Raw genomic sequence first — 12,125 nt, 5'->3', positions numbered from 1 at the left:
CTAGTGGTTTCCAAGTAGTGGTCCTGAAATACCATCTCCCAATAAAAGAACCAGGGCTGTAGGTAGGGGAAAATGGCTGACTCCAAGTAGAGGATATAAAATATATACAATAAGCTGGGAACATCTTAACAGAAACAAAGAAACTATCAAGGACTACTGAAGCTGTGTCAATACAGGCAGGATATAATTGGACTTCATCAAAATTAAAGGGTATCTTTAAAGACACCACAGGGACTTCCCTGGCAGTCCGGTGGTTAAGACTCCGTGCTTCCACTTCAGGGGGCATGGGTTTGATCCCTGGTCAGGGAACTAGGATCCCGCATGCTGCACGGTGCAGCAAAAACAAAAAAAGACACCACAAAGAAAATGAAAAGGCAAGTCACATACTGGGAAAATATATTTGCAATACACATATCCTACAAATGACTGGTGGTATTCAGAACATATAAGAGCCACAAATCTGTAATAAGACAAACAGCCCAACTTATAAGCTAAAGACATAAACAGACACTTCACAAAAAAATATATAAAAGGCCAATAAACACATGAGAAGATGCTCAACATCACTAATCATCAAGAAATGAAAATTAAGAGACCTCCCTGGTGGCTCAGTGGTTAAGAATCTGCCTGCCAATGCAGAGGACACGGTTCGAGCCCTGCCAGGAAGATCCCACATGCCATGGAGCAACTAAGCCCGTGCGCCACAACTACTGAGCTTGCACGCCACAACTACAGAAGCCCTCGCGCCTAGAGCCCGTGCTCAGCAACAAGAGAAGCCACCGCAATGAGAAGCCCGCACACCTCAACGAACAGTAGCCCCTGCTCGCCGCAACTAGAGAAAGCCTGCACGCAGCAACGAAGACCCAACGCAGCCAAAAATAAATTAATTAATTAAAAAAAAGGAAATGCAAATTAAAACCACTATATACCCAGTAGAGCAATGCCAAGTGTTGGCAAGAATGTAGAGCAACTGAAACTCTCATACACTGTGGGTTGAGGATGTAAAATGGAATAACCACTAGGGAAAACTACTTGGCAGTTTCTTATAAAGTTAAAAGACACGTAACATACACATAACATATGACTTAGCAATTCCACCTCTAGGTATTTACCCACAGAAAACATATGTCCACACAAAGACTTGTACACAAATGTTCATAGCAGCTTTATTCATAATAGCCAAAATAACCAGAAAACCATATGGCCAATAGCCATAATAACCAGAAAACAACTCTCATGTCCATCAACTGGGGAATGGATAACAAATCTTGACATATCCATATAACAAAACACTAACCCACAATAAAAGGAACAAACTGTTGACACATACTACAACATGGCAGCATTTCAAAACTATTGTGCTAAAAGAACCAAGACCCAAGAACATATAATATCTGGTTCCATCATAGTGACAGATCAGAGGTTGTCAGGAGCCTGGCTTGAGAGGGGACTGACTCTAAAAAGACATGAAGATATGTTCTGGGTTGATGGAAATGTTCTGTATCTTCATTGTGGTGGTGGTTATACAGGTGTGTACATTTGTCAAGACTCAAATGGTACACTTAAAATGAATACATTTTGTAAAGTAAACTTTTAAACAGAGCTCAGGATCTAATATAAAGACCTCCCACAAGCTAAGGAAGGGACATTTGAGGAAAAAAAAACAAAGAAAAAAGAACAAAAGAATAATAGTGGTACTGAATTAGAGTTAAGAGACATCAATAAGAACTCATGTTTAGCTCAATACAGATAAAGACGGTTGCTTGTAATATTTATAGATATATGCATATACACCAATTAGTATACACACATATATTTCGTTGCTCTGTCAGCTGAGAGGGCCTAAAAAAAACACCACCCCAGTAGGAACAAGCACACCTAGTACCAGATTTTAGCGCGCTCTCTCCCTCTTTATCTCCTAGCCATCAGAGAAAAAGCCCGTGCTACCCATACAAAGAGGTCCACATAGAGAGAAACTGAGGCCTCCAGCTGACTTCCAGCATCAACAACCAGACATGGGAGTGAAAAAATCTTCAAATGATTCCCACCTCCAGCATCCTAGTACTTTAGCTGAGGTTCCAGACATAAAGGAAGAGATAAGCCATGCCTACTGTGCCCTTTCTGATTTCCTGACAGAATCCATGAACAAAATAAATGGTTGTTTTACGCCAAGGTTTGGCAACTGGAACTCCTTTTAATACTATCAAAAAATATTATACATTTGCAGATCATACAAGGCTAAAGACATATTTTTTATATAAAGTGAACATTTTAATCTACATTTAAAAATCACCGTAATCAATCATGTACTATATATACATTATCAAATTCCTACCAGGTGGTATATATTGTATCTCCACTTACACCCTTCCCCTTCTCTTCTAAACCTTTTCCTTTGAAATGGGTAAACAACACTCATCTGTTCTACTTAATCCCATACTCACTTCTCAAATTTTTAATTTGGTGACTCTCTACCCTTGCTGTTTTACATTTACTGTGTTTTATTCTTTCCAAAGAATTTTCACATGTACGTCCTCACTTGGTTCTCACTATAACTTGTGACATATTGGTGCAAGAGACTTACTCGGGATAGTTATAAAACTGTTAATAAGGCCTTCTAAGTTAAAGTCCTCCATTGCATGAGGCAGCTTTTTATAACACATATAGTCCTATCTCCTTCCTTATCAGTGAAACTTTTTCCTCATCTAGCCAGAAATATCAAGATGTAGAAAAAGAACAAGGGAATTTTTTTAGGTGGTGGGGGGAGGGAAATGAGGGACAGGAATAGAACTGGGTAGGGGACTATGAAGCAAAACTAATAATTATGTATCCATTCTGGGAGGTACAGTTCCCAGAGACAGAAAGCTTCATGCTAGAAATTAGTTCTCAATTCAGAATACCAGAGAACCAAGCACTAAGGGTAGGTCAAAATCAATTGTAGTGTGCAAAGTCAAAATCAATGGTAGCCTATAAAATACCTGAAAGAGGCTGGAAGTTGGATAATCAACTTGAGATTCAGCTAAAGACTGAGATCTGAAAAAGTAATTTGCATAGTAGTCATCTTAAATAGATCCAGAGTGGAGGCGAGGATAAATATCAAGTCTAAATAGATTCTCTGAAGATAAGTCATCAGGTTGAGGTGGGGTAGGAAATGATAAAAATGACCTTTGAAAAAATACTGGACAAGGAAAAGGGAACATCATTCTGAAGTCTCAAAAGAAAAACTTCTGAAAATGACTTATTATTGGAACCAGAGAAGGTCATTAACATGATAGATTAAGAAAAAATATTTTTAAATATATTACACAGATCAGTTGAAACATTATTCCAATGGTTTTAATTTCATATATGAGAAAGCAGATTGACAAAAAAGATTAAGACTTTAAAAACAAAGATCATGAAAAATACTGGAGATGGATGGTGGTAAAGATTGCATAACAATGTGAATATACTTAATGCCACAGAACTGTGCACTTAAAAATGTTTAAAATGGTAAATGTGTAATGTATTTTATAACTTAAAAAAGAAAAAAAATGTTTTAAAAGATCAATTCATACAAATAAACTCAGACCATTGCCCATCTGCTCTGAGGTAAGATTTCAGGTGAGCAAGGGATGCTCATAGGGCATCTCTAAATCCTCAACTATTAGATATCCTCCCACAACGAGGAATTATTTTATACTTCCTTGAATGTGGCCACAAAGCTTCTCTTAAGAGACAGAGATTCCCTATAGCACATGCATGCCCTAATCATCAACAAATGCTTGAATGTTCCTCCTGACTCTATATTCACAGGTCTAATTTTGCTTTCAAAGCTATTTTAATTTTGTGCTCGAATTATGTAAAATAACAAGTCTCTGTTATAGAAGAAGAAAACACAATTCAATTACTGCATTTGAAAAGTTCTATAGACTGGTGGAAAGTATCCAGTACCATAAAAATACGTTTATTATTTCACAAATGTTCTAAAATAGCATATTAGTGTTTGTGCAAATACAGAAAACAGTGCCAAAAGTTAGTAGTCCGTGATGCTATGAGTCTAGCGTACAAAAGGGGCCTTTCCATCTTAGTTAATAGCATGGAAAGCCTGTAGTTAGGCTGAACACCTCCCCTCCACTCATTCTTTTGGTCATCAAATCCTACTGACACTACCTCAAATTAGCCTCTCACCATGTTAAATTCAGTTCCATTATGTTAAGCATGGTTCTGATCACCTAGACCAGACAATATGTCCAAAATATTGCCAATGCAACATATGACCAACATAAAAAATTATTAATGAGATATTTGACTTTTTTTCATACTATGTCCTTGAAATTCAGTATGTATTTTACATTTACAGCACGTCTCAATTCAGACTAGCTACACTTCAAGTGCTCAACAGCCCCACTGGACAGCACAGACCTGAGACCATCAGGAGTTCTCAACAATGGCTGCACATCAGAATCACTTCTCATTTATTCAGTAAGTGAACTTACTAGTTCCAGGGTCTGGAGGTGAATTGGTAAACAAGATAGATCTCTTCAGCCCTCATCTCACATACACATGCCATTAATTCTTTCACTCTAGGCGCACAGCTTCACAGGTTCTCAAACACACTAGTCCTTTAAAACTCCTTATTGTTATTGTGTTGGGTTTTCTTCCTCTTCCTAGACTCTCACCCATTCCCTCCTTCATCCCATCTATCCTTCAACATCCAGTGCAAATGTCATTTTCCTCTGGTTCCCCAGGCAGTTATTTATTCCCTCCACTGTGAGCTTTGTTCATCTCTCTCTGACATACTACCACAGTCTATAGCATTACAGTTTACCTATTTATGAATTTGTCTCTCCACAAGTTCAGGGTTTATCAACCTCAGGCACATTGGAGTTGAGGTCAATAGCAGAGAAACGGTGGAATTAGTTTGTGGAAAATCACACACATCCTATCTTAGCCATGCTATGTTACCTATGCGATACTTGCCCCCTACATAAACTACATCTGATTTTCCCATAGAAATTCATTATGTGAAGATCAAGAGTCACACATGTTACAATAGGGAATGTACTGTAGAAATGATCAGCACGTGCCAGATATAGCACTCAAAATAATTAATACTTGGTATCCTAACTTATTAACAGTTTTCTCTAAGTTTGGATAGTGAATTCCCTAAAACCTGACTACTCTTGAATCTTGAGACTTTATCTCTTAGGTGTGCATGAAGCTAAGTGCCTTTGAGGGCTATCTCATCTATGGAAAGCAAGAATCAGGCTTTAAATGTCTTAACAAAATACCAACTTTGCTGTCTACTAACATGATATGCTGAACATATAAACCTTTACAATCAACAACTACTTACACTTTGATATCTGTTAAAAACCTCAATCTCCAATGCCGATATTCATCTCCTATTAAGAGCCTAAAACCAATTTATATTTGAGAAAAAAGGCTAAGAGCTATTCTAATACCAGTACATACCATTTATTAAGCTGTCACATTGGAAGAGTCAGTCATGATTCTTGTTTTACATATATTTTCTTCACAGCAACACGATAATATAGCTATCACCTCCATTTTACAGATAAGGAAACTGACAGTAGCATTAAATAACAATTCCTAAAGTAATGTGTTCAGAATATGAATTCCAGATGTCTGCCCTTTACATTAAGTACAGTCCACCTAGTGGCATGCTGGAGCCAGTTCACACTGACTCACAAGAGCTAACTGTTAAATTTTTAGGAACTGCACAAACTGTAACTAAAAATTAAATTATAAAAACTAACAATTAAATAAGTAATATTAAAAACAACAGTACTAATTATTCAAAACTCACTTCCCAAATATTTTAGTATACTTTACTCTTGTGGTTAATTACATTTATTGTGTGTGTGTATTCCCACACTTCCCAACTCTGTATTCAGTGATACCATTTTAGAAGCTTGAAACTGACCATGATGGGAGTATTTACACCAAAGAAATTGGTAAATCCTACAAAGTATGGCTTTCTTTTTTTCTGAGTGGTTGTTAAACATATACCAGCAAACCATGGAGTCCTTTCATTATTCTGAAATAAAAAGTTATTTCAAAATGCAATACACACGCTCGGCCCCTACCCAGAAATTCTAATTCAGTAGATTAAGGGTAAAGTACCTGCGTGTATATTTTGAAAAAGACCATTTCTCCTCCAAAAGGATTTTGATACATACTGCCAGCTGAGAACTACCATATGAGATTTCTAAAACGGTTTTATGTATCATATCAGACATTAGAAAGCTACATACTTAAAACTGCATTACTTTAAGTCCCCAAAGATGTCTTTACAAACTGTAATGTAAAACTGTGACACAGCTTTTCTTCAAGAATCAAAATAGCCAAAAGAAAGCTTCTATATATCTAAAATTATCAAAGAGGTTGCTGCTTATACAATTCAGTAACTTTCGTAAAAAGGTTATAACGAGACAACTAGCTATCCATATGCAAAAGAATGAGGTTGGACCCTTACCTCACACCATAAATAAAAATTAACTCAAAATGGATCAAAGATTTAAATGCAAGAGCTAAAGCTCTAAGATTCTTTGAAGAAAACATAGGCATAAATCTTTCTGACCTTGAATTAGACGACAGTTTCTTAAATGTGACACCAAAAGCACAACAAAAATATAGATAAATTGGATTTCATCAAATTAAAAACATTTGTTTTTTAAAGGACACCATCAAGAACATGAAAAGACAACCCACAGAATAGGAGAAAATTGTTGCAAATCATATATATAAGGGACTTGGATCCAAAATACATAAAGAATTCTTACAAATCAACAATAAAAAGACAACCCAATCTAAAAATGGACAAAGGATCTGAATAGACATTTCTCCAAAGAACAAATACAAATGGCCAATAAGCACACAAGAAGATGTTCAACATCACTAGCAATCAGGGAAATGCAAGTCAAAACTACAATGAGATTACCAATAGGATAGGTATAATCAAAAAGTTAGATAACAGCAAATTTTGGCAAAGATGTGGCGTATTGGAAATCTCACACACTGATGTAAAGAATTTAAAATGGTGCAGCTGCTTTGGAAAACATCCTAGCAGTTCCTCAAAAGGTTAAACATAGTTACCATATGACTGAGCAATCCCACTCCCAGATATAAACTCAAGAGAAATAAAAACATATGGCCACACAAAAACTTGTATACAAATGTTCATAGCAGCATTATTCATAAGAGCCAAAACGTGGAAACCACCCGAACATTCATCGACTGATGAATGGATAAACAGAATGTGATATCTCAATACAATGGAATATTACTTGGCGAAAACAAGAAGTGAAATACTGATACATCCCCTAATCTTTCACGAACCTTGAAAACACTATGCTAAGTGAAAGAAGCTAGTGACAAAAAGACTCACATATTGTATGACTCCATTTATATAAATAACCATAATAGGCAAATCTACAGTGACAGTAACTGGAATAGTGTTTGCCCAGGGCTGGTGGTCAACTGAGGGGCTAGGGAAATGACCGCTAAAGGTTATGGGTATTCTTTCTGGGGTGATGAAATTGTTCTAAAATAGACTGTGGTGATGGAAGCATGACTGAATATGTGAAAAGCTGCCCAAGTGTACACTTTAAATGGATGAACTGTATCTCAATAAATTCGTTGCAAATGCACACACAAGAGCACGATAAATTTCTTTAAAAAAAAAATTAGATCTGGGAAACTTCCATTCCTGACAAACATCTATGTTTTCTTTTAATCAATAAACTACATCATAAATTGTGCTTCTCTTTTGGTTTCACCACTAAATTCTGTGATCATATGTGCTTTCTAGTTCAGTTTCTGTCACCACCATGCCTTGCCTTCACTGTTTTAATTTAAAAGTGTTCTACTGCAAGGCACTTCAACCCTTCTTGGAAGCGGGCAGGAAACGATGGCTGGCCGAATTCTGAAAACTTAAGAATACATTTAAATACTCGTGATGTCCACCATGGCACAGAAACCCTATGAAGTTCAGCTGGAGCTCTGCCAACCAGGTCCCTTCATTTTAACTACCACCAAGAACTAAAACGGTTAAGAATTATGAGTTTTTCCAGAGGACTTTTTCCCTCTAAATTACATTATCCATATAGAACATTGTAATGCAACATTACACATTTACCATATATTTAGCACACAAGATAATATTTAAAATAGAACATAAATAATAAATCACTACTGAAATTTAACTTTGTTTTGGGAAATTCATTCCTACCCTAACAGGTGAGGATGACTCCTCTGTATTTCGTTTCTGGGACTCAGTGTCCACATCTTGGCGCTTGTTCTTCATTCTTTCTCTAAGATCCCCTGTAGGTCTTTCTGGTGACCTTTGAACCAAAAAACAAAAACAAAACAAAAAACAAAACAAAACAACAAAAATCTATATTTATATAACATTTTATAAGAATATATTTACAGAAATAACCTCACAAATCTAAATATAGTTTTCTACTATCCATGGCTCCTAAACTTCAGAAAAACAATTAATAAATTTCAGCTTATATATTAATATATAAAAAAAATGAGCATCACTTACAAGTTTTCTCCCAGTACCAATCAAAATGCATACATTAAAACTCCACGGGGTGGCAGGTACTGGTGATATTAATAAGAAACTACAGGTGAGCTGAGAGAAAGGAATTTATAATTAATAGCTTAATTTGTTTTCCTATGAATCACATAAATATATTAGTTATATTTGAAAGCAAAAAGTAGGAAGGTAAAGTTTTAACCCACAGCACTGCAAAATTAATCTAGAAACAACAGTATTATCATCTATACATGTATATGGCTGGATGCGACATCAACAACTGTGAAAATATTTTACGCATCTCAAGAATGAAAGCAAATACAGGAATTTTGAATGTTATTCTTACAACTCTTCTTAAATTTGAAATTATTTCAGAATAGAAAGTAGTTGAAAAATTCAAAGCAAGATTTTCAACAATGAGTTTATTCTCTGCTTTTACACTCTTGTTTTTAATTAAGGAAAAATATACATATTTATATTTAACACTGGTAAAGCTTCATAATTTATACTAGCAATTTGATAAATGGCTGTTCAATTATTTTCACACCATCACTAAGTGAGAAAAATAAAGCAGAGGTAGAAAACACACTGCCTTTATAGACTATTCCTAGAGCACCATTAAAAGAGGGCAATAGTTGTTAAGGAATGATATGTCCCTCTTTAGCCACCAAAAAAAAAGGTGTATAATGTTTTGAAAGGATATAAACAAATTACAAAAATATTCACATCTATTTCAAGTAATAGCTGTTCAATCAAATCGAGTCCTTTATCAATCATTAACACAAATCACATGATTAGTGAAAAAATAATTTCAGTCAATTCACTTTAAAGGATCTCATTAACATTTACATGCACATTTTATAGATCTATATTAAATGTTTTAACAGTTAAAGCTGAACTGGTAGATGGAACTTCTTATTAAGAACCAGCACTTAAATGCTTTAAATTATAATTATGATGCACATGTAAATTTTATGTGCCCTAGTCTCCTTTATATAATAAGACAGTTTATTATAAACTTGTTTCTATCCTAAACAGTACCTAACAGAATGCTCTACATACAGTGAATGCTCAGTGACTTAAATGATTTGTGACTAAGTAAGCATTTCTGAAATATATTACTTTTCTTTCCATCTCTGAATCACATTATGAACTATATTTTTCTTCCTTACAAAAAAAAGGGAAAATACACAAATACAAAGGAAGTTATTGGGGAAAACAAATGCACAAAATAGCAAAATTATAACAAAAAATCCTTTATTCTAAATCTAGTAATGACACTACTTTTTTCCATTTTAGACAACTTTCTCTGCCCATTTTCCTCACAACCATCTCTTGTATAAAAATTTTGAGTATGTTAATGTCACAGATGAAGTAAAGCATGTATTAAAAGTACAGTAATAATATAAGCAAAACATTAAAATTATTGAAACAGTTTCTCCAGGTATGTGTGTGTTTGTACAGGTATTAAACTTATAAAGACTAACTTTCCCACATTGACAGGAGGGACAGATGACAATCTTAATACAAATAAAACAGAGTATTCAGCATCACAAGTAACCTAACAATGTACAACATTTAAGTGAACAGAAAGTCAGCTAATGTTAAGGTTTTGAATTTTAAGTTCTGTTAAACTTCAAGATCTATACACATACACAAAAATTCACACAACTAAAAAGGAAATCTCCAAATGCTAATGTTCAGTTTTTACACTGTTGCTGAAGCCAAAGCAATCAGCACATTCAATTTTAGGACTAGGTAAATCAGTTGTTTACCCATCAAGTTTAAACTGCTTTTGTGACAATCTTTATGGATGTTACATCTTTAAACACCATAACAAAATCATCATGAGGGAGCCAAAAGAAAAATAAAAGATTTTTATTAGGAAAGTCTAATTTAGCCTTGCCTTTATTAAAGGAAAAATGATATTCTAAATAGGTAGTACATTTATCCACATATAAATACATACTTTCCTTTACCTCAATATATTGTGATAAGAGATTTGGCAAATGCATTTTAACCTACAGAGCTTGCATTAGATTATCTTTTGTAATTAAGATTTGAATTTACAACATCTTAAAAAGCTAAAATTATACTTATTTAAATTTTACTATTTTAAGAGTTGAAAGTAGTCTCTCCTCACTAAAAGCAAATCCATGAAATTCTGCCGTCTTAAACAGCACTTTAATATATAATTGGGGGGCAGGGCACGAAAGTAAGCCATACATTACAAAAACAAATTTTTGAGCAAATTAATTTTAAAGCAAACATCTTTATTAATCTTGCAATTAACAACTAAAAAGATCCTGTCGATCTTGGCTATTGATAAGACTACCACCAAAATAGAAAATCTGACCAAATATACGGTAGTATTTCAGATTTTTATACTAGATAAGTTACAAAAGCCATCTTCTAATAGTATATGAACAATTCAAAGTTCTCAATTTACCTTCTATAATTGCTGCTATAACCTTTACCACGGGGTGAAGGGCCATGTACGAATCTACATGTGTTTCCATAGAGGCAGTTGCCAGTCTTCAGCCAGTTACGGCACTGTGTCTAAGAGACAGATATTACTATGTAAATTTCATATTTAGTCATATTTATTTCTGGAAAAAAAGATGCTAGTGGGACAAAATTAAAATAAATGCTATCAAAATTCCAACTAACCTGAGATATATTACTCCCCAAATAATAAAAACATCAAAAAAAAAAAAAGCCCATAAACCCTAATGCCCATCTCACTCCTTTTTTATGAAACACATTTTAAAAAATTTACTAAACCAATATTCCTACAATAAAACAACCTATTCACTTTTGTGATATAAATAAGAAGTTGAAGAACAGGAATTCAAGAGAACCCCTGTGACTGTACTAGTGACAACTCACCTCTGCTGTACTGCCAGTGCTGGGTCCAAGCCTCTCAAATACACTGGGTCTTCGGGATGTGCTATCAGATATGGTCTTGGTATTTTCCACTGTGACCTTCCTTCTAATTTTTGACATTTTGTACTACTTTAACCAAAAAAGAGAGAGGCAGACTGTAAAATTCTTCAGTTTTAAATAACTGAGCCAATAACTTACAAGTAGATAAAATGGTAGATAAGATAACACTGCAAAATTACAGGGGATTTTTCTCAGAAGAAAAAAGCCATAGGAGAGGTCACAAGTAAACAGAGGTAAACAGAAACTATCTTCTAAGACATACCTTATTAGTGATTCAACAATTCTGAATCTTTTGGCTAGAATTTTACCTCTTCTACAGAGTGAGTAAGATTCTACTCACACAGTTAAGTTTCCATAGTACATTCAATTTCAGAAAACACACTATAAAACGTTTAGTTTCTAAGTTCCTTATAAAAGTTGTTTCAAAATTTAACAACTGTCTTTTAAAGAAAGTTGTGCTATCATTCTCCATCAACTAGTTAATGGTTAAAGAAAGCTTTGCCAAAAATAAAATCAGGTAAGAATTTTAGTCGGAGTAGAAATTTTGTTTTACACAGTTTAAGTGATAACATCAGCTATGTTCCAAAAATCAGCTTGGGAGAAAAATACTATTTAAATATTTTCTTTG

General features: G+C 34.5%; 1 protein-coding gene across 8 annotated transcripts in view; it reads right to left on the bottom strand.

Annotated features, from left to right (window-relative positions):
* ZC3H13 (zinc finger CCCH-type containing 13) overlaps positions 1-12,125 on the bottom strand; it is an 87,311-nt gene that overhangs the window by 69,486 nt on the left and 5,700 nt on the right. For 6 of the 8 annotated variants that reach the window (XM_068526636.1, XM_068526635.1, XM_068526639.1 and 3 more), the window contains 3 exons: positions 11,441-11,566; positions 11,001-11,110; positions 8,237-8,348 (listed from right to left, as the gene is read on the bottom strand). In XM_068526636.1, the coding sequence (XP_068382737.1) occupies positions 8,237-8,348; positions 11,001-11,110; positions 11,441-11,557 (339 nt within the window). In that variant the 5' untranslated portion in view covers positions 11,558-11,566. The remainder of the gene's footprint in view (positions 1-8,236; positions 8,349-11,000; positions 11,111-11,440; positions 11,567-12,125) is intronic. The other 2 variants (XM_068526638.1, XM_068526637.1) reach the window with 1 other exon arrangement.

The sequence above is a fragment of the Eschrichtius robustus genome, chromosome 18 (assembly GCF_028021215.1).
Source record: "Eschrichtius robustus isolate mEscRob2 chromosome 18, mEscRob2.pri, whole genome shotgun sequence".
Classification (NCBI taxonomy): domain Eukaryota; kingdom Metazoa; phylum Chordata; class Mammalia; order Artiodactyla; family Eschrichtiidae; genus Eschrichtius; species Eschrichtius robustus.
The sequence above is the reverse complement of the archived record's forward strand: the minus strand, read 5'-3'. Positions and strand labels throughout refer to the sequence as shown.